Source organism: Papio anubis, chromosome 12 (assembly GCF_008728515.1).
Source record: "Papio anubis isolate 15944 chromosome 12, Panubis1.0, whole genome shotgun sequence".
NCBI lineage: Eukaryota > Metazoa > Chordata > Mammalia > Primates > Cercopithecidae > Papio > Papio anubis.
The window spans coordinates 117,297,104-117,319,957 of record NC_044987.1 but is presented as its reverse complement, the minus strand read 5'-3'; the positions used below and the strand labels follow the sequence as shown (position 1 = coordinate 117,319,957).

The following is a 22,854-nucleotide window of genomic DNA, read 5'->3' as shown; positions in this document are numbered from 1 at the left end:
AATGTTTCTTTAATAATTAACCTTAGTTTGTTGTAACTGTTTTACTTTATAAAGTTGTTTTTTTTTTTTTAACTTTCTGACTCTTTTATGGTAACACTTGGCTTAAAATACAAACACATACAGCTATACAAAAATATGTTCAGGCCACACGCAGTGGCTCACGCCTGTAATCCCAGCACTTTGGGAGGCCGAGGCAGGTGGATCACTTGAGGTTGGGAGTTCAAGACCAGCCTAGCCAACATGGTAAAACCCCATCTCTACGAAAAATACAAAAATTAGCCAGGTGTGGTGGCACACACTTGTAATCCCACTTACTCAGGAGACTGAGGCAGAAGAATCACTTGAACCTGGGAGGTGGAGGTTGCAGTGAGCAGAGATGGCACCACTGCACTCTAGCCTGGGCGACAGAGCAAGGCCCTGTCTCAAGTAAATGAATGTATATTCTTTCTTAGCAAGCACAGTGGCTCATACCTGTAATCCCAACACATTGGGAGGCCAAGGTGGAGGGATTGCTTGAGGCCAGGAGTTGGAGACCAGTCTGGGCAACATAGTGAGACCCCGTCTCTAAAAAAAAAAAAGAAAAAAGAAAAGAGTTTTAAAATGAACTGGATGTGGTGGCTCCTGCCTGTAGTCCTAGCTACTTGAGAGGCTGAGTGGGAAGATGGGTTGAGCCCTGGAATTTGAGGCTGTAGTGAGCCATAATCATGCTACTGCACTCCAGCCTGGGCCATAGAGTGAGACTGTCTCAAAAAACAGACAAAAAGACACAAAAATGTACTTATTCTTTTCTTTTCTTTTTGGGAGACAGGGTTGCTCTGTCACCCAGGCTGGAGTGCAGTGTTGCAATCATGGCTTCACTGCAGGCGTGACCTCCCATCTCAGCCTCTCAAGTAGCTGGAACCACAGGCTTACGCAGCACTATGCCTGGCTCACTTTTTTATGTTCTGTAGAGGCAGGGTCTTGCCATGTTGCCCAGGCTGGTCTCAACTTCTGGACTCAAGCAGTCCGCCTGCCATGGCCTCCCAAAGTGCTGGGATTACAGGCATGAGCCACCATGCCCAACTATATTCTTTTTTAAATATCTTTATTCTATAAACTTTTTCCTACTTTTAATTTTTTAATGTTTTTATTAAAAACAGACACAGGTCACACGTTAGCTTCAGCCCACACAGGGTCAGGATTATCCATATCACTGTCTTCTCCCTCTATATCTTGTACCACTGGAGCGTCTTCAGGGGCAGTAACATGCATGGAGCTGTCATCTCCTGTGATAACAGTGCCTTCCTCTGGAATGCTCTTGAATAACCTGCCTGGGGCTGTTTTATAGTTAACTTAAAAAAAAGTAGAAGGAATATACTCTAAAATAACAATAAAAAAATATAATATAGTAAATACTAGGCAATACGAATTTTATGAAGTGTGTGTTCAGCTCTGTTATAATCTTATGGAACCACCATTGTTTATGTGGTCTGTCATTGACCAAAACATCATTATGCTGTGAATGACTGTCCTTTTAATATTATATATCTTTCTCAAGGGTCTGTTTAGCATGATCTTTCATGTATTTACCTCCCCATTTTGTTTTGTTTTTCATATTTTGTTTCTGTTAGGAGAGAACATTGAAAGTATTCTCTAAGCTATTTGAAGAGAGTGACTAAATGCACCTGGGTCAGGCTGTCTGTGGGTATGAAGTGGTTGGGAGAATCCAAGAACATGGTGGTGAATGGCAGGAGAAATGGAGGCAAGTTGTCTAATGACCATCAGCAGAATCAATCAAAATTACAGCACACGGGGAAGGACACCCTGAAGGCTGGCAAAAATGCAGTCGAGAGGAGGTCGAGCAGATGTATGTACACACTTAAACCTTCAATGTTCTAATTGTGATATGAGGTAGTAATTCTTTCTAGTTTGTAATGTATATTCTGTTTTCTTTTGTCTTAAATAATTTTTTGCATTTTCATAATTAACAATATAGTCTTTTTACTCTCAAAGTTGTGTCAATTTTTATTCTCATCAAACAATATATAAAACTCAAGTTTAATGCTTCATATAGTTATTTTAATCATGCTTTTCTCTTACTTTATATTTTGTAGAATTTATACCTGAATGGTTGATATGTCTTATTAAATTTTTAAAATTTTAATTGAACTTCTTACAGGTTAACCTGTATTTTTTTAATAGATGTAAGTATAAGTATGTACTTCTTTGCTAATTTCCACAAATGTTTCATGGAATAATATGAATAATGACGCCAACTTATTTAATTCTACTTATGTAATTTACGTAAGTAGAATGGAGGATGGATAGAACTGACTGCTTTAGGGCAGCCTCACAAATCGTAGCAATTTATTCTGTTTATACAGGGTAGACAGTTGTTCATCCTGACAGTGAAACACTGCTGATAAGTTACTTTATTTCCTCTATACCTCTTGGTGGGAAAGAGGCTGCTTTTTAAGGGTTCAGAAGTTGTGGATTTGGTGCATATTTCGTAGTTCCTCTAAAAGTAGTAAAATGACTGAGGACAAGTGTATACCTAACTAGGCAGCTATATGTCCAAATGTATGTCATGTTAAAGAGGACAGCTTTTCTTCTTTTTCTAACATGAATCTAGCCACTTTTGAATATCCTTAATTCAGATTGGCGTTGGCCTGTTTCCAGGGATTTGGATTAGCCTGTGGTTTTTCTGTAGTTTCAGATTGAATCCAGTTCTGATTGATTTCCTTCTTACCTTTTAGGGTTTATGCGACTCATTGGGCCCAGGCTACCCTTAACCTTTCCATTTCAGATCAGGTCACTGTTGCTGTAGAAACCAGACAGAATTCCTGCTCAGGGCAAGAGTAGGAAGAGGCAAGACCGAATGAGTTAGTCCTCTGCATGGACACCACTCACTCCTGAGGCTGCTGGCCGCATGCACCCTTGTCCTGCCTCACTCCTTAGTAGCTAGCGTGAACGTGAAGAATTGAGAAACACAGTGATCACATCAGAGTGTATTCATTCTGGTCGGTAAACTAGGCATATCTTAAGCTTTTTAGCAAATCACTGTTGGCCTCCTTTTGTGTATCATAGTGCAAAACCGTTTTAATTAGTTGAATTGTTATAGATACACAAGAATTTAGAAAATGCGTCTGGGCATGGTAGCTCACACCTGTAATCTCGGCACTTTAGGAGTCCAAGGTGAATGGATTTTCTTGAGTCCAGGAGTTTGAGACCAGCCTGGGCAACGTGGTGAAACTCCATGTCTACGAAAAATACTGTGTCTACAGAAAAATTAGCCAGTCATGGTGTTGCACACCTGTGGTCCCAGCTACTTTGAGAAGCTGAGGTTGGAGAGATCACTTGAGCCCAGGAGTTAGCGGTTGCAGTGCGCCGAGATCACACAACTGCACTCCAGCATGGACAAAAAAACGAGACTCTTGTCTCAAAAACAAGCAAAAAAGTTTAGAAATGGCCATTACAGGCTGGGTGTGGTGGCTCACGCCTGTAATCCCAGCACTTTGGGAGGCCAGGGTGGGTGGATCACAAGGTCAGGAGATTGAGACGATCCTGGCTAACATGGTGAAACCCTGTCTCTACTAAAAATATGAAAAATTGGCCGGGTGCGGTGGCTCAAGCCTGTAATCCCAGCACTTTGGGAGGCCAAGACGGGCGGATCACGAGGTCGGGAGATCGAGACCAGCCTGGCTAACACGGTGAAACCCCGTCTCTACTAAAAAAAATAGAAAAAACTAGCCAGGCGAGGTGGCGGGCGCCTGTAGTCTCAGCTACTTGGGAGGCTGAGGCAGGAGAATGGCGTGAACCCGGGAGGCGGAGCTTGAAGTGAGCTGAGATCCGGCCACTGCACTCCAGCCTGGGCGACAGAGCGAGACTCCGTCTCAAAAAAATAAATAAATAAAAAATAAAAAAATAAAAAATTAGCCGGGCGTGGTGGCAGGTGCCTGTACAACTACTTGGGAGACTGAGGCAGGAGAATGGCATGAACCCTGGAGGCAGAGCTTGCAGTGAGCCGAGATTGCGCCACTGGGCGACAGAGCAAGACTCCGTCTCAAAAAAAGAAAATGGCCATTATGTTGGTTACACTTTACCAAGCATAGATAAATATAGAAGGCTACGTTGGGAAAACCGGAGTGTGAAGATAACATAGCCTTACACTGAATGTTACTGGGCCAGAATGGTGCAGAAAGAGAGCCAGCGATGAGGAGAAATGGGAGAGCACAGAGCAGTGCCCCATGTCAGATACAATGAGTGACTTTCCCAGCAGCAGAGCCTTAAGATACAGGAAACAAAAACTGACAAAATTGAAGGGAAAAATCAACAATTCAGCAATAATTTGGAGACTTTGATACGCCACTTTTAATAATGGATAGAACAGCTTAACACTGTAAACCAATGAGAGCTAACAGACATCTTTAGAACCTCATCAGAATACACATTCATCTCAAGTGCGAGTGCAACATTCTCCAGGATAGACCATATGCTAGACCGTATAACAAGCTTCAATAAACTTAAAAGGATTGAAATAATAAAAGGTATGTTCTGTGACTTCAATGGAGGAAAATTAGAAATTAACAAGGAAATTTGGGAATTTCACAAATATATAGAAATGAAACACACTTCTAAGTAATCAGTGGGTCAAAGAAGAAATCAAAAAGGAAATCAGAAAACATTTTGAGGTGAATAAAAAGAAAGATAAAATGTACTAAAATTTATAGGATGCAGCCAAAGCAGTGGTTTAGAGGGAAATTTATACTTGTAAATGCCTGTGTGAAAAAAAGACTGGGCTTGGTGGCTCATGCCTGTAATCCCAGCAGTTTGGGAGGCTGAGGCAGGAGGATGGCTTGAGCCCAGGAGTTCGAGACCAGCCTGGACAATATGGTGAGACCCCATTTTTACAAAAAAATACAAAAATTAACCAGGTTTGGTGATGCATGCCTGTGGTCTCAGCTACTAGGGAGGCTGAGGCAGGATGATTCCTTGAGCCCAGGTATTCGAGGCTGTGGTGAGCTGTGATCATGCCACTGTACTCCAGGCTGGGTGACAGAGCAAGACCCTGTCTTTAAAAAAAAAAAAAAAAAAAAAAAAGTGAGTTATATCATTTGTGAATTGTATTTCAATAAAGCTATTATGCTGTTACAAAAAATTTAACAACGTTGATAGCTTTTCACATAGCTCCATGCAAATAATTTGATTGCAGAATCATATGTCTGCCCTTGGCAGGAACTTACATTTAACTATTTGTTCTGTGAAAAAGTAGATGAAAAGGTTAAACTTTACTCTGTGTTTCATTCTTCCCCATTTTGGTTTTGAGAGCCTGAACGTTATATTGCTGTTGTCCTCCGTAAACTATGTGCTAAGTCCATGGAAGGACTGTCAGTGGCACATACATCAAACTTAATCAACTCTGATGAAACTTCTTATAACTTGGCCTTCGTTTCCTTCTTTACGTTACTTTTCTTCCACAGTTAAACCCAATTATTTCAGTTACATATTTGAGTCTCTATTTTTATCCATTCATTCAAAATTGCTTCAAACAGAGGTCAGTAGAAATAGGTCTGTCATTCTCTCTCTACTTCTTTCCCCACTTCTACTACCCAGCTCTGGAATTGTGGGCAAGTTTCTTTTTGTCTGTGCCTCAGTTTCCTGCAAAGTGAGGATAATAATCATTCACCTGCCCAAAAGCAGGAAGCCGAACTTCATGAGATTCCTTTTGATACTTGAGATCTGGAGTTCTGGCGCTTCTTGCAAAAACTATCTTGTGTTCCTCTTGCCTTTTCACCCCAGTCCTATCTGTAATGGCCCTGTGTACTGACTTGTTAAAATAGTGAACATCCTCCTGTCCCCTGTTTCTCAGTGTTCCTTGGAGAGAAGGGGGTGGGGGAGAGCCAAGCATTTGAACCAAATTTTCACAACTACGCAGACCCTGTTCTTGTGAACCTTTGGAACCTGCTATTACTACCTGCTAATCAAAATACTCTCAGTAATGGAGATGGTTTACTGCATTTGGTTTTCTGTCTTATGCAAAGGTTATTAAATTCTTAATTACTAAAACTGATTGATTTTTCAGTTCTTTATTACCAGCTTGAATGGTCGATGCGGCTAAAGAATTTTTAAGGCAGATTTAAGTAGTTTTCAATTTGAGTAATTTTTCTTGCTTTTGCTTTTCACAGGTAATGGTAACTCGGGATTTGAAGGACAGAGTCGCTATGTACCATCTTCTGGAATGTCCGCCAAGGAACTCTGTGAAAATGATGACCTAGCAACCAGTTTGGTTCTTGATCCCTATTTAGGTTTTCAAACACACAAAATGAATACTAGGTAATTTTCAGTCTTTATCCTGAATGGAACAGATGATGATGTTGAATTCAAGAACGTAGATGGCTAATTTTACTTTTGCTCAAAATTTAAAATGACAGTAAAGGAAAGTTCTTTGCAGTGGAAGGGTTTTCTGTGTGTGAGCCAAGAGAAGCAGAGAACAAGACTCCAGGAATCTTGTCAGTTCTAACTCTGTGTTCTTATTTTACCTCAGAACATTTCTATCAACATACAAAGCTGGAGGAGCATCCTCATGTTCTATTTTAAAAGTTGATGATGCTGTGCGCAGTGGCTCACGCCTGTAATCCCTACGCTTTGAGAGGCCGAGGTGGGTGGATCACCTGAGGTCAGGAGTTTGAGACCAGCCTGACCAACACGGTGAAACCCCGTCTCTACTAAAAGTACAAAAAAAATTAGCCGGGCGTGGTGGTGCACGCCTGTAATCCCAGCTGCTTGGGAGGCTGAGGCAGGAGAATCACTTGAACCCGGGAGGCAGAGGTTGCAGTGAGCCGAGATCATGCCATTGCACTCCAGCCTGGGCAACAAGAGTGAAACTCCATCTCAAAAAAAAAAAAGTGATGACAGTTATCTTACCGAAAAGAAAAATCTGACAAGCATCCTATAAAACCTTGAAAATGTATGATTGTTTCCAATTAAAGTAGGGTATGTCCCTTTTTTTCTTGATTTTATCGTAGACTTTTCTCTTACACATTGTCTCTGTAGAGATGGGAAATTTTGTCATCATGTTTAATCTTTGGGATTCAGCTAATCATTGTTAAGAGTGAATAGTTTTAAAGACATGTTTATATTCAGCATACAGGTAAGAAAGTGGATGTGTAAGTGTTTGAGTACCAAATGCTGTATATAAAAAACATTATTACATTAATCTTGAAATCTGTCATGTTTTAACAGCTGAGGTCTCTCTCTAATTCTCTTAAGTATCATTTCTCCCTCAAAAAAGACCATTAGATCATTTCACAAATGTTTCTGCCACCAAACAGGTCAGAACTTTGCAACTTTGCTTTATGCTTTATCTCTTTTTTAGTGTGGTGGGAAAGCATAACAGCAGAGATTTAGAAGATAGAGCTAGTTCATCTCCATCATACCCAGACTGGGGTTATTATATAGCTCCAATTTCAGTGGCAACCCTGGGGGATCTTGATACCCAGGTAGATAGTCACTGATCAGTAGTTGGGAGAGGTAGAAATTGGTGAGTACAGGTAATTGGAGGAAAGTCTTGTGTCCTGTTTCCCCCCTTTTAATTTTATCCCTTGCTAGATTAAGATACTATATGCTTCACTTACTATATATGCTTCACTTACCAATTATAGTCTAAGTCCAAAAGAAGTAATTCAGCTAAAAATGTGCTTTTGTTTTTTTCATAATTTTTTTTTCTTTTTTTTCTTTTTTAGAGAGAGTCTCACTCTATTGCCCAGGCTGGAGTGCAGTGGCATTATCTCAGCTCACTGCAGCCTTCACCTTCTGTGTTCAAGTGATTTTCCTGCCTCAACTTCCCAAGTAGCTGGGATTACAGGCTTGCGCCACTGCACCCAGCAAATTTTTGTATTTTTAGTGTAGACAAGGTTTCACCATGTTGACCAGGCTGGTCTCGAACTCCTGACCTCAGGTGATCCGCCTGCCTTGGCCTCCCAAAGTGCTAGGATTATAGGCATGAGCCACTGTGCCTGGCCATAAAATTTTCTATCATATATCTTTACCTACTAAAATGAAGTGTGAAATACTGGAAATGGAGTTGGGAGACTATTTGAACAGTTCCCTGCCAAATGACTGCCATTAGATGCCCTGATTGATTAAGATCCAGGCTGAACGCAGTGACTCATGCCTGTAATCTCAGCACTTTGGGAGGCCGAGCTGGGTGGATCACCAGAGGTCAGGAGTTCGAGACCAGCCTGGCCAACATGGTGAAATCCGATCTCTACTAAAAATACAAAAATTTAGCTGGACGTGATGGTGCACGCCTGTAGTCCTGGCTACTCAGAAGGCTGAGGCAGGAGAATCACATGAACCCAGGAGACAGAGGTTGCAGTGAGCCAAGATTACACCACTGCCCTCCAGCCTGGGCAACAAAGTGAGACTGTCTCAAAAGAAAAGATACAGGGCTGGGCGCAGTGGCTCACGCCTGTAATCCCAGCACTTTGGGAGGCCGAGGCGGGTGGATCACCTGAACTCAGGAGTTCGAGCCCAGCCTGGCCAACATGCTGAAACCCCGTCTCTACTGAAAATACAAAATAGCTGCATGTGGCCGCATGCACCTGTAGTCCCAGCTACTCAGAAGACTGAAGCAGGAGAATCCCTTGAACCTGGGAGGTGGAAGTTGCAGTGAGCCAGGATCATGCCACTGCACTCCAGCCTGGGAAACAGAGTGAGACTCCACCTTTAAAAAAAAAAAAAAAAAGAGACTAATTTTCATTATTTTAAGTCCATTTTCTTTTTTTTTTTTTTTTTTGCCCATTGAACATGAGACCAGTGCTCATTCTTCTCCTAGAAGATGCTGATATTTGTCACCCTGTAGCACCCCCAGTGTTTTTTTTTCTGTTTTTTTTTTTTTTTTTTTCTGAGTTAAGAAATGTGAATGTGTGAATGAATCACTCTGACACAATAGTTTAGTGGCGTTCAGAAAGTCACCACAAAGGCCCAGAATTTTGACCTGGGGTCATTAAGAAGGTTATGTTGATTATGCCTTATTATCAAGATAGGGAAGCATATAAAACATTTTAGAAAGTGTTACATCAGAATTACAATGGGCCAGGTGCAGTGGCTCACACCTGTAATCCCAGCACTTTGGGAGGCTGAGGTGGGCAGATCACCTTAGGTCGGGAGTTTGAGACCAGCCTGACCAACATGGAGAAACCCCATCTCTACTAGAAATACAAAATTAGCCAGGTGTGGTGGCGCATGGCTGTAATCCCAGCTACTTGGGAGGCTGAGAGCAGGAGAATTGCTTGAACCCGGCAGGCGGAGGTTGCGGTGAGCCAAGATCATGCCACTGCACTCCAGCCTGGGCAACAAGAGTGAAACTCAGTCTCAAAAAAAAAAAAAAAAAAAAAATTACAATGAAAATTTTAGTGGCTTATGACAGAACTTCATGTACTCTAAAATCCCCATGCCGTATTCCAGAAGGCTGCCTGTTATTAGCATCTGCAATAGTAAATACTCCAGTTTTCTGCTGCAGTGGCTCATGCCTGTAATCCCAGCACTTTGGGAGGCTAAGGTGGGAGGATCACTTGAGCCCAGGAGCTTGAAGCTGCAGTGAGCTGTATTCGCACCACTGCACTCCAGCCTGGGCCACAGAGTGAAACCCTATATCAAAAAAAACAAAAAAAAAGGAAACACTCCAATTTTCTATAAAAGTCCTCCTATACCCTTGTTTCTCGTAATTAGTTTATGTGAGAGTCACCTGGGAGTTGGTTGAAATGCAGGTTCTGATTCAGCAGCTTTGGGGTGGGGCCTGAGATTCTGCATTTCTAACAAGCTCCCCGACTACACTTGGAATACTTAGGTCCTAAACCATCTGGCCTCTCAGTTTCGTTGTGATGTGATAAGTTGCTTAAAATATCTTAGTAGGCGTTTCCTAGGGCTCACATAAAACCATGTAGTCATAAATGTAAACTTCAGGATTACCACACAAATACTTTTAGAACTCAAGACATTACTATAACTGAGGACTCCTAAATTAAAATGCATCCAGTGCGTAAGATTTTTCCCCATAGAAATTGAAGCATCTAAAATTAAATCTGGTTAAACTTGCAGAAGAAATCATTTTTAAAATATTTTTTAGTGCAACATTTAATTATGCAGTTCCTAAAATAACCTGTGGAGGTACAGACGATTCTACTTCCCTGGTTAGAGCAGGCTGGGTTCGTAGCAATGCCAGCACTTCAGGCTGGTGTGGCAGTGCAGGGGACATCCTGTCCACTTCCCACCAGAGTGTTCGGTTTATGTGTGTTTTTACACTCTTGTGTACACTGATATTTGGGAACAGAAACTTTATTAATGACCTTTACGTTAATCTTGGTGAAAGATACATGTTTTCATTTAACCTTAGTGAATTTACTTGAAAATAAAACTATCCCTTCTAGCTCTTCATCTTTTGAGCAAGAATTTACTAGAATGTGGATTTAGAAAATAAGGAAAACTGATAATAAATACCTCTCAAGTTACTAGTTTATGGACTCTCTCTTTGGGGTGCAAAAGAAGTGACGAGAAAATATTCTGCTGTTGGATTTTAATTTCTAAGCTCTCTACCTATTCCTTGTATAGTGCGCTCTTTGTTCGTGTTTATGCACCTGTAATTTGTCACTTTTTAGTTTCTCTTTTTTATACTCTTTTGCTTTCCTTTTACTTCTTTCAGTCTACCAACAGGAAGAATGTTTAGAAACAGTTGATGTTTAGGCCGGGCGTGTTGGCTCATGCCTGTAATTCCAGCACTTTGGAAGGCCGAGGCAGGTAGATCGCGAGGTCAGGTGTTCGAGACCAGCCTGACCAACATGGTGAAACCCCATTTCTACTAAAAATACAAAAATTATCCAGGCATGGTGGTGTGCACCTGTAATCCCAGCTACTCAAGAGTTTGAGGCAGGAGAATAACTTGAACCTGGGAGGCGGAGGTTGCAGTGAGCCAAGATCACACCACTGCACTCCAACCTGAGCAACAGAGTGAGACTCTTACTTCCAAAAAAAAAAGAAAAAGAAACAGTAGATGTTTAATGATTGGATAATTTTCAAAACTGGCTATATTTTGAGTGCATAGGTTTTAATCTTAATATATCCTTATATTTACTAACAAGCGAGAGTTGTAGTGTGAATACTTAGAAATAGTACAAACAAAATGCTAATTTCAATTTTTTGGGAGAAATTTGAACTTAATTGACTTTTGTCAATTATGAAACCTAAATTTTTCTTTTTAACAAGAAAAAAATAGTTGTTGTTTATACTTCTGATTTTTATTTATTTTTTATTTATTTTTGAGACAGAGTCTCGCTCTGCCGCCCAGGCTGGAGTGCAGTGGCTGGATCTCAGCTCACTGCAGGCTCCGCCTCCTGGGTTTAGGCCATTCTCCTGCCTCAGCCTCCCAAGCAGCTGGGACTACAGGCGCCCGCCACGTTGCCCGGCTAGTTTTTTGTATTTTTTAGTAGAGATGGCGTTTCACCGTGTTAGCCAGGATGGTCTCGATCTCCTGACCTCGTGATCCGCCCGTCTCGGCCTCCCAAAGTGCTGGGATTACAGGCTTGAGCCACCGCGCCCGGCCTATACTTCCGATTTTTAAATGGAGTGGGAGCGGGATATTGTAAGAAAGGGATCAATGCTTTCAGTAATGCCCCCTTTTTGAGGCTGAAGGAGACTCAGGCTAGCAGTGAGCTGAGCAGGAGACAGCATTTAAACATCGGCGGAGTCAGGACACTGAGTTTCTCTTTGGAACTTTTCTTCGTGTTTCTAATCAGAACGTCAGCCTGTACAGTCCTTACTCATCTTTCTACTGCTGTAACCATCTAATTTTTATTTTGCTTATATATGTATTTGATTATTCATATCCACTATTGGATGTTAAAGTATGAATCACTTTAAATATCACTTTAAAATTAAGTGCTTGACTAGAATCCGTAAAGGACGTTTTCAAAGCTTCTAACTTCATGGTAAGGTGTATTCTATGGGAAGCAGAGAATTTCAGCAGCATGGCTTCTATCCCGCCACGCCCACCCGTGGCATCTTAAAGTTCTTAAGTATCACAGAGTTTTAAAGATTTTTGCAACAACGAATATTGTAAGTCTGTTTAGAGATTACAAGTACAGATTATACAAATAGCTTTTTATTTTTGTTGTTTGTTTTTGCATTTATATAGCGCCTTTCCTTCGAGGAGCTCAAGGCATTTTTCAAAATCTGACAGTTTTTCTCACAACAACCCTGTGAGGTAGGTAGTGTGTGTTACAAACAATGAGATACTGACTAACCCATTCCAGCCTTTTAAAATGTTCTTTTATGTTGAGTAAGTTGAAGTGTCAGCATAAATTAGAGTTTTAGAAAATTTTACAAACCTTTTAAAGTAGTTTGATAATAGTTGTATTTTTTAAAAAACCACTTGTACTTCATAACAGGGTGATTTTAAGAGAAACAAATCATTCATCAAAAGATCAGGAGTCACTCCATGTGATTAGCTGAGCACTGATTGCAGGACTCAGCCAGGTATGTTTTTGGTTCTTGTTTATTTTCAGGTCAAGAAGGAATGAAGAGCTGCTCTGTGACTACTTGCTCAGCGTCTACAAACTGTCGATTTGCAGCTAAACTTTCTTCAGAGGGGGAAATGTGTTCACTATGTTGCCTCATGGTTTTATTTTATATCTTAAATATTTGAGCATTTTTCTCTCTTCCTCTCTCCTTCCCTGTCTCCCTTTTTTCTGTTCCCCTTCCTGTTCCCCACCCCTCCAGTCAGCTTTTGATTGTGCATGCTAATGAAGGGCACAGTAGCACAGCTAATACAGTCTACAACTTTTCTTCACTGCCACAGTGGGGAGACAGAAAAACCAAATAGCAAGAAAACCTGGGAAGTGAGTCTCTGGAAAGAGTGGGGAACAGGTGTGTGGGAGTGTGAATTCATATGTTTTTTTCCTGCCCCTTTAATAATAACCAATTGTAAATGACATTTTTGTTTTTCTTATACCAGCCATTGATCAGAAGTGTAAGAAGAGAAAAAATAGATATGTTTGGTTGATTTAAAGTAACAAATTTTCTGTTAAGGGAGGGAGGACGGGGCATATTGATTTGGAAATGCCGAATACCTGTTTTTCTTGCCTCCCTTGCCACCTACCACCCACCCAAATACTAAATCTTAAAATTCACATTTGCATCCATCCTTTCCACTGTATTGTCAGTATACAAGCTAGAGCTCTCTCTGGCTGGACCCAGTGCTGATGCTTGATGGCAAACGCAAGTTAAATCCTCTTCTAACCATGAAACAATGTGAGGAAGGCTTTCCTGAGCCAGGTCATGTAACAGGAACCAGAAAGGCCAGGGTAAATCCCAGGTCTTCCCTTCATCAGCCTTAAGTCACTGGCCATCTACTGATCCTTGTTGGGCCTTATTTTCCTCATTTGTGGAACAAAAGGGTGGTTCTAAATTATCTGGCCTTTAAGTGCCAGAGTAAAAGGATAGTTTTATGCAGTTTATGTGGGAGATTTAGAGTGATGGTGGTTAAGGAGAGAGGTATTTTTCTGTTCAATAATAGGAAAAAAAATTCCCCTAAGGTTCTCAGTGCGTTTGCACCGGCCCTAATAGGTGTAACAGTCTTAACTTCTATTTTCCACGGTATTTGTTATAATGGGATTTGATTTGGACTGTCAGCCAGCTGACTTTTACATACTTCTGTAGGATTATTGAAAACTGTCTCATCTCCTGCCTGTCTGCACCTGTAACCATTTTCTTCCCCCTTTTCCTCACTGTCATTTCATGCCCGTAGCAGCCAACTGTGACAGTAAGTTTTAACAGGTTTGGGACAGCAACTTATAGTTTCAGTGAAATAGAGGTTCTTGCTATGGGTAGCAAGGGATAGTTTCAGGGATTTTATTTATGTTTGAGGCAATAAAGTCAGGAAAGCGGAAACAGAAGTTAACACAGGGAAGGTAGGCAGAATGCTACTAAATCAAGAGTTGACTATTTTGTGTTGGTTTTCAGCATATAAATTGTTTGGCATTATAAATAAAAAGTAAACAAAACTGAAGGTACCTGAAGGCATTTTTAGATAGGAATGAACTTGTTTCAGGAAGCATAGAACACACATAAAGCCTATTAAAAATAGCCAAGTTTCATTCCAGGTCTATAACTAATTTTTGTATAATGTTCCCATTGGTCATTTTCACATTGAACGTGTAAAGATAGCTTGGCCCTTTCTGTCGTTTGTAGCCCTGTCATTTAACGGCATGGATAATTTATTGCATTTGCTTAAAGTGAAGTATTGCTTTTCTGATTGCCACATAAAACATGGGTTATCTGTTTCCCACCATTCCATATTGCATATTGCTTGATGGGTCATGTCTTAGCTGGGAGCTTCTTTGTTGTCTTATCTGTCCTTCATATGCAAATAACCATGTAGTGTAGGATTGCAGCAAGAATGGTTTCAGTTGAATGTCTTAGAGATGGCATCTTGACACAATCAACTGTGATGGCTGCAAGTAGTTTAGTGTGGATGTGTGGATGCTTTCCCAGTTCTGCAGCTCTTTATTTTCTTGGTGGTTCTCTGACACCATATATCGACAGCCTAGTAAGATGTTCTGAATTTTTTAAAGGACTTGCATTTATCTGTCTATAGAGGCTTGTATACCAGTTGATTGAAAATGGAAAATAGAGCCCCATTCATTCATCCAGTATTATCTTTAGGATATGTTTGAACTCTCAGATGGTTCTGCTAATAGTTGTGAGAATTCAGGATTACTGAATTTAAAACAAAACAAAACATGACTAGAGCCTGTAGCTAGTAAGCTCCTGGTAGGATCAGTATGCATTAATATACCTGAAGTCTTCCAGTGATCCTGTGCAGTAAACAGTATTATAGCTGTTCAGGACCTCATGTCTTTCCTCTTCCTGATTCTGGTACTTCACTTTATTATTGCTAACTAGCTGACCCTGGTCAACTCTTTGGATCCAGCTTTATTAAGATCTTCTGCTTAGACTTCCCCTCATTCTTCCTTCTTTTTGATTCTTCCCTGCCTGTAATGTGCTTTTAACCTTTCCCACGTACATTTGACCCCCTAGTTATAATTTCCATACTTTTAGGTGCTATAGCAATGTAGTTTTTAGCATATTAACATGCATTTGCATATTGATGGCTTGCTTAATTGTTTGATGCATATATATGTCTTTTAGTCCCAATTACATTTTCCATTCAAGAACAGTGGCCATGTCTTCTCTTGTATTTTTCACCATAGCACTTCATATGCCACTGTATACACAACACAGCACCTAATAATCCTTGATGAAATATTGTGGCTTGAAATCTTACTGAAATACTATGAATGCATGTATGATAGCTTCTCTAGGAAAACAATTCTGCTGAATGCTTCCTTTGCTGGAGTTTGTGCTACATCTTACTTCTCAATTTTAGCATATTCAGGTTTATGAAATGTACAATTTTAAATGTCAGAGTAAGACACATTTTTTTTCCTCCTGAACCACTAATATTTTTTCTTAATGTATTTTATTTGAATGTCAATCTGTGATTTCCTTTTTTCTGTTGGATGTTTTATTTTTGTTTTGTTTTGTTTTGTTTTGTTTGAGACGTAGTCTCACTCTGTCACCAGGCTGAAGTGCAGTGGCGTGATCTTGGCTCACTCCAAACTTGCCTCTCGGGTTCAAGCAATTCCCCTGCCTCAGCCTCCTCCTGAGTAGCTAGGACTACAGGCGTGTGCCACCACGCCTGGCTAATTTTTTGCATTTTAGTAGAGACGGGGTTTCACCATGTTGGCCAGGATGGTCTTGATCTCCTGACCTCGTGATCCACCTGCCTTGGCCTCCCAAAGTGCTGGGATTATAGGCGAGAGCCACCACACCTGGCCATAATCCGGGGAGAATTAGCTTTATGAAAATAAAATAAAACTTTTTTTTTTTTAATAAAAACTTTGGTTGGGAGAATTAGCTTTATGAAATTGACATGAAAAGAAAATTTGAAATTAAGTGTGAGTAACTTTATAGTACATGTTTTACTGAAAACACAGCTTTAGAATGAGGGGTTCACAAATATTGTCTTGCTTGGACCATGACTGCATCGTGCATTAATATAGACCTAATGGTATAATATTCTGAAGACATCATTATGGCTGATTCTACAATAGGAGTATTTTCAGTTCTACCCCAGCAGGCCAGACACAGTGGCTCACACCTGTAATCCCAGCACTTTGGGAGGCTGAGGTGGGCAGACGGCTTGAGGTCAAGAGTTCAAGACCAGCCTGGTCAACATGGTCTCTACTAAAAATACAAAAATTAGCTGGGCATGGTGGCGCACGCCTATAATCCCAGCTACATGGGAGGCTGAGGCAAGAGAATTGCTTGAACACGGGAGGCAGAGGTTGCAGTGAGCCAAGATCACACCACTGCACTCCACTCCAGCCTGGGCCACAGAGTGAGATTCCATCTTAAAAAAAATAAATAAATAAAACTCTACCCCATCAGTTTTCCTACATTACCAGTATAGCAGTTTCACCACTAGAGTTATACTGCTTGTACTCGTTTTGTTCTCTGAATGCCGTCATCAAAGGTGACTTTGACATGGGTGGTTAGAACATCAAGGTGTGTTTCAAAGCCAGTCGGAATACTTGGTTTGGGGTGTTTTTCTAACTGTGTACATAATGTTTTTGTGTATGGCATGGTTTTGTTTACATCATCATACTTCTGAAATTCATTGCCTGGCACTCTTCCAGCTTGATTTTGCATGTTTTAAAAAGATTCTTGTCATTCTAACTCTAAATTAGGTGTGCTGTATTTTAGAGCTTTGATTTTATATCTCCCTAAGTTGATAACTAGTGTAAGTCTGAATCAGACAGCTTTTGTTTGAATCATCTGCTCACCTCACAGTTAATGAGATAACAGTGAAATAAAAATATTAAAATAACAGATTGAAAAAAGAGAAGTTGCGTATCCAGGTGATCAGTATTACTTGAATAGTAGTAGTCAAGACTATTGTTTGTTGTTCTCTTCTCTTAGATCTTTGCTCTGATAACCATGGCTGTTTTTAGGGTATTAGCTCTTTCTCAAGGTCTCTTAAGATGGATCAGTGGTGCAAGGATTGTGGCAGATAACCCATTCATTATTTTGATTTCTTTCAGATTTCGGCCTATTAAAGGAAGGCAGGAAGAACTAAAGGAAGTAATTGAACGTTTTAAGAAAGATGAACACTTGGAGAAAGCCTTCAAATGTTTGACTTCAGGCGAATGGGCACGGCACTATTTTCTCAACAAGAATAAAATGCAGGAGAAGTTATTCAAAGAACATGTAAGTTTATTAAGACTGATGCTGCTAACCTATTTGGGTAAGAATAGTGAAGTAAATTGAAACCCTAAATTAGTTAGTTAATACTGAAATTTTAAGTTTATTTTTCATAAAACTTATCAGTCTGAAGATCTTGTAACACATAGTCATTTGAATGACAGTCCAAAGAAAAAACTGGGCCAGGCTCAGTGGCTCATGCTTGTAATCCCAGCACTTTGGGAGGCTAAGGCAGGGAGTATTGCTTAAGGCTAGGACTTCGAGACCAGCCTGGGCAACATAGCAAGACTCCATCTCTAAAATAATAAGAATAAAAAAATTAGCCAGGCATGGTAGTGTACACCTTTGTAGTTTGTAGTTCCAGCTACTCAGGAGGCAGAGCCAGAAGGATTGCTTGTGCCCAGGAGTTAGAGGCTGCACTGAGCTATGATCATGCCACTGCGCTCCAGCCCTGGGAGACAGAGCAAGACCCTGTCTCTACAACCAAAAAAGGAGAGAAAACTTTGTCATATAGAGGTGAAATTCATTGTGAGCCTTAAGGGAAACAAACCATTAGGTACTCATACAGAGAGAGTACCCTTAACCCCAAAATTTGAAACACTTCAAAATCTGAAACTTTCTGAATGCTGACATGACACTCAAAGGAAATGCTCATGGGAGGATTTTGAATTTTTTGGTTAGAGGTGTTCAGCTAGTTACTGTAGTGCAAATATTGCAAAATCAGAAAAATTGTGACATTCAAAACTCCTGAGTAACAATAAAGTTTGTTACTTAATGATCTTACTTTTTTTGTTTATTGTTTTTTAGAGGCAGAGTCTTGCTCTGTCACCCAGTCTGGAGTGCAGTGGCCTGATTATGGCTCACTGTAGCTTCCATCTCAGTCTCAAGTGATCCTTCCTCTCAGCCTCCCAAGTAGCTGGCACTAAAGGTACATGCCACCATGCTTGGCTAATGTTTTTTCGTAGAGAAATAGTCTCGCTATGTTGCCCAGGCTAGATGTTACATTTTTTTCATCATTGCGGGTGGTTTGCTTTTATAATTCTCTAAGAAAGTCTAGCAGGGTATACCATTTAAAGTCATTATCAATTTTTTTTTTTCTGTTTTAGGTATTTATTTATTTGCGAATGTTTGCAACTGACAGTGGATTTGAAATATTGCCATGTAATAGATACTCATCAGAACAAAATGGAGCCAAAATAGTTGCAACAAAAGAGTGGTAACTATTCTACTAGTATAAACCTTTAATTTAAAGTTCTCTTCTAAATTCTTGTTGAAGTGTTAAGAAATGCATGGTAAGGAATGAAGCCAGAGTTTAGCCTGAGGTAGCCAATGCAGTGCCGTTGCCTTGGCCCATCAACTGGAGTCAGAATCAGGAAATCAGAAGTCTCAGTTGAACCAGAGCCCATCTCTAGGCCAAATTGCTTTTCATTTTCCCTTTGTTGACTCTGGATGCCTGTTCAGTGATGTGATTGCTGAAGGGCTGTGGACACCATTATTAGATAACCTGGCTTCCACAGTCAGTCTTCTACTAGCCTAGAAGAAAGGTTGGGGCTAAAGTCTTAATGATCCTAGTTTTATGGGTGGAAACCTCCCTAAAGCACTAGTTGCTTAAAAATACATATATATATGCCAGCTTCAATAAAAGTAGTAGAGTTGGTGGGGGGTGTTGGCTCACACCTATAATTCCAGCACTTTGGGAGGCCAAGGCAGGTGGATCACTTGAGGTCAGGAGTTCGAGACCAGCCTGACCAACATGGTGAAACCCTGTCTCTACGAAAAATACAAAAATTGGCTGGGCGTGGTGGCGCACACCTGTAGTCCTAGCTACTTGGGTGACTGAAGCAGGAGAATCACTTGAACCCAGGAGACAGAGGCTACAGTGAGCCGAGATCGCATCACTGCACTCCAGCCTGGGCAATAGAGTGAGACTCCATCTCAAAAAAATCAGAGTTGAGCCCAGCTAAGAGGGATAAAAATTACAGATGAAAGAGAATATATACTACTCTATTTTCTTTCCTGTCGTGCCTGTTCCGTATACTATCTCCCAGGAAAGACATGTAGCTCCTTATGTACCCATTCTCCAATATTTCTACAGCAAAAATTTTGGGGGTCAGATATCTGAAAATGGAATAGGTAAAAGAACCTTATTGCCAGGCCTCTGGGGTGAGTGTGCATACATGAAATGTGCCTCGTTTACCTCAGAATGTATTAAGCCTGCTAGTTGGATTGTGTGGCTGCCTGTGTTGCAGATGGGTGTGTAGGTTTGAGATCTAGGGTCCTAGAGCTGTGCCATCCAGTACAGTAGCGACCAGCCCTTGAGTCCTTGAAATGTGGCTAGTCTGAATTGAGAAGCACTGTAAGTGTGCTATACACACCAGATTTCATATTAAATTTTATTCCCATTCGTGGTTCTTATATTACCTACTGAAATCGTATTTTGGATATTGGGTTAAAATATATTGTTGGCCAGGCACAGTGGCTCACCTGTAATCCCAGCACTTTGGGAGGCCGAGGTGGGCAGATCATGACGTCAAGAGATCAAGACCATCCTGGCTAACATGGTGAAACCCCATCTCTAGTAAAAATGCGAAAAAAAATTAGCTGGGTGTGGTGGTGCACACCTGTAGTCCCAGCTACTTGGGAGGCTGAGGCAGGAGAATCGCTTGAACCCAGGAGGCAGAGGTTGCAGTGAGCCGAGATCACGCCACTGCACTTCAGCCTGGGCAACAGAGCGAGACTCCGTCTCAAATAAAATAAAATAAAATATGTTGTTAAAGTAATTTCACCTATATTCACTTAACTTTCTTAATGTGGCCGCTAAAAAATTTAAGATTGAAAATTTAGCTTGCATTACATTCCTAGTGGATGGTGTGCTCTAAAGAGTGGCACCACAATTCCGGATCCTCATAACCCTTACTGCCACTGGTCCCTGCCTGCTTCATTCATCCAGCAGTCAGAAAGTTTAATTCAGTGCTGCAAGTATTTGAGTACTTTCTGCTTGCAAAACACCACACCAGGGAGTTCAGAGACGTAGGTGGCATAGTCCCTGTCCTGGTTGAGTTTCCGCTCTCTTGCAGGAATAAGATGGGTACACAAGTAACCATGGCACAAGGCTGTGGAGCTCCAAGGTGGAAGAGAAGGATAGCCAGGTGGGGATCCCAGTGAGCTAACTAAAGTATAGGCCTTTTCAGTTTCTGATATTTATTGTCAGGGTTATTTTATTAAAAGAAGCCTTACTATTTTTAATTACTAGTAATTTTTAACACATCACATATTTTAAATAGGAAACGAAATGACAAAATAGAATTACTGGTGGGTTGTATTGCCGAACTTTCAGAAATTGAGGAGAACATGCTACTTAGACATGGAGAAAACGACTTCAGTGTCATGTATTCCACAAGGAAAAACTGTGCTCAACTCTGGCTGGGTCCTGCTGCATTTATAAACCATGGTAAGCTGTATTTCCAAGGTGTTGGCGCTAGTGTTGGGCGTTCTTGCTAACGGCTAGAATGGCCTCGTCAACCTCAGTCAAATCTTTATCTTCCTTTAAAGGAGAATTTGAAATAGAAATTTTTCCACAAACTTATTAAAATAAATGTATATTCCTTTAGTTGAACTTGAGATCTAAACTCCTGTCAAAAGTTGTAAAGTTATATGGAAAGCTTATTTCAGATTTCTGTAATTGTTCGTGTTTCTGATCTTATCAACAGTTAATTGACTTTATCTTTTGGACATTTTTCAGATTGCAGACCTAATTGTAAGGTAAGCATTAAAAAAAATTTCTTCAAGTATTTTGTTTTTGCTTCAGGTGTGAGTTTCTTACTGAGTTACTTTTATTTTAGTTTGTGTCAACTGGTCGAGATACAGCATGTGTGAAGGCTCTGAGAGATATTGAACCTGGAGAAGAAATTTCTTGTTATTATGGAGATGGGTTCTTTGGAGAAAATAATGAGTTCTGCGAGTGTTACACTTGCGAAAGGTAAAGTGTTAAGTAAAATGTTCAGCCTCAACATTTTTTGTTAACAACCTGATTTTGGGGATTAAACTCACATCTCTTCATTGTTTAAATGCAGAGATAGTCTTTATGTTCTTTAGCATAGCAGCCGGTGCAATGTATGTGAACACAGTCAAATGCTGCACAACTATTTAGGGACACTGGAATGTCCTTAAATAAATTTTAAATTGCCCTTTAAAATCTTAATATTACCAGCTAAGAGTGGGCCAGAAAACAGCTGTGCTTAAGGAGAGAATGGCTAATAGCTCCCACACATCACACACGCAGTGCCAGAATGGGGCTGCCCCTTTCATAATGTCAAGTGGAGTTCCCCACTGATAGCCATCTTGCATATTATCAAGCTGTGTCTTCTGGAATTTTAGTTTTACAGTTCTTAAGATTTGTTACCTGCTATCAGTCATTCAATAAGGAGCCTCTTTTTGTGTCTCATCCTCATCCAGAGTCCTGGAGTCTTTACAGAAACCCCCCACATCTGCATTGGCAGGACCAGCAGTTCATATTGCTCATCATAGTGACTTCTGTACATGAGAGCACCATGAAGGGAGCGCCACAGGCGCAGGCAGGCAAGGGCTGCAGGAAGAGTCCCCTCAAAGGCAGTGCAGACCACACAGGCCACAGAGAAGGAAACCTGAAGTCCATTTTGCACAGCTTGCACTGTGCCAGGCACTTTACTCACCTCACTTTGTTCAGTTCTCACAGGTATTCATGAAAGAGCTAGGAGGTGCCCACATTGCAAGTACCAAAACATAAGTATCAGACCCCAGTCAGCCTAACTTCAGAGTCCTCATTCTTTCTACTTCATACTGCTTTTGGAGATACGATCAAAGTTATTAGTGTCACCTCTCCCACTTTAAAACACCTACAAATAGCCAGCCTAGAGGTTGCAGTGGGCAGATACCCCAGTCACCATTTCCCTCCTTTCTGGATAGCCAGGGATTTCCATCTGTTTAGTGAGAGAGGATGGAGTCATAAAGTCACAGTGCGACCATAGCCATCTCTCTCCCAGCGTTGAGTGGGCTCCTTACCATAAAGGTGTGGCAGAAAACCAGTTCCTAGTGCTGCTGAATTTTTGCCAGGGCAGAGGGACATAAAATTTACCTTTTTCTACATAAAAATTATTCACATTGGTTAGATCTTTGACCAGTCCACAACATACCCTTTAATCTATAAAGTAGTTTAATTATAGTTCAATAATGCTTCAAAATCATTTTGTAGAGGAAACATAGTATAACAGTTAAGTGCCTGTCATCTGAAATCAGACTGCCTGGGTTGGAATCCTGCAACTCTGCATTTCATTAGCTATGTGATGTGTAAGGCAAGTCATTTAGCTGCTTTGTGCCTTAATTTCCCCATCTGTAAAATGGGGATAACATCAGAACCTATTTTGTAGGGTTGATATGAAGATTAAATTTGTTATTTCCTATAAAGCATGTAGAATAGCACACAGTTAATACATACATGTTAACTATAATTATTGGTTTCTGGTTATTTTCCCATTAGAATATAAGCTCCATGAAGGCAGGGGCTTGTATCTGTTTCAT

General features: G+C 40.7%; 1 protein-coding gene across 5 annotated transcripts in view; it reads left to right on the top strand.

Annotated features, from left to right (window-relative positions):
• Positions 1–22,854, top strand: part of LOC116268663 (histone-lysine N-methyltransferase KMT5B) — a 58,305-nt gene that overhangs the window by 20,586 nt on the left and 14,865 nt on the right. For 2 of the 5 annotated variants that reach the window (XM_031653772.1, XM_031653776.1), the window contains exons 2-9: positions 1,611–1,846; positions 6,165–6,312; positions 12,170–12,238; positions 17,139–17,304; positions 18,405–18,514; positions 20,583–20,749; positions 21,041–21,060; positions 21,141–21,277. In XM_031653772.1, coding sequence (XP_031509632.1) covers positions 1,687–1,846; positions 6,165–6,312; positions 12,170–12,238; positions 17,139–17,304; positions 18,405–18,514; positions 20,583–20,749; positions 21,041–21,060; positions 21,141–21,277 — 977 coding nt within the window. In that variant the 5' untranslated portion in view covers positions 1,611–1,686. Of the gene's footprint in view, positions 1–1,610; positions 1,847–6,164; positions 6,313–12,169; positions 12,901–17,138; positions 17,305–18,404; positions 18,515–20,582; positions 20,750–21,040; positions 21,061–21,140; positions 21,278–22,854 lie in introns of those variants that run through there. The other 3 variants (XM_031653775.1, XM_031653774.1, XM_031653773.1) reach the window with 3 other exon arrangements.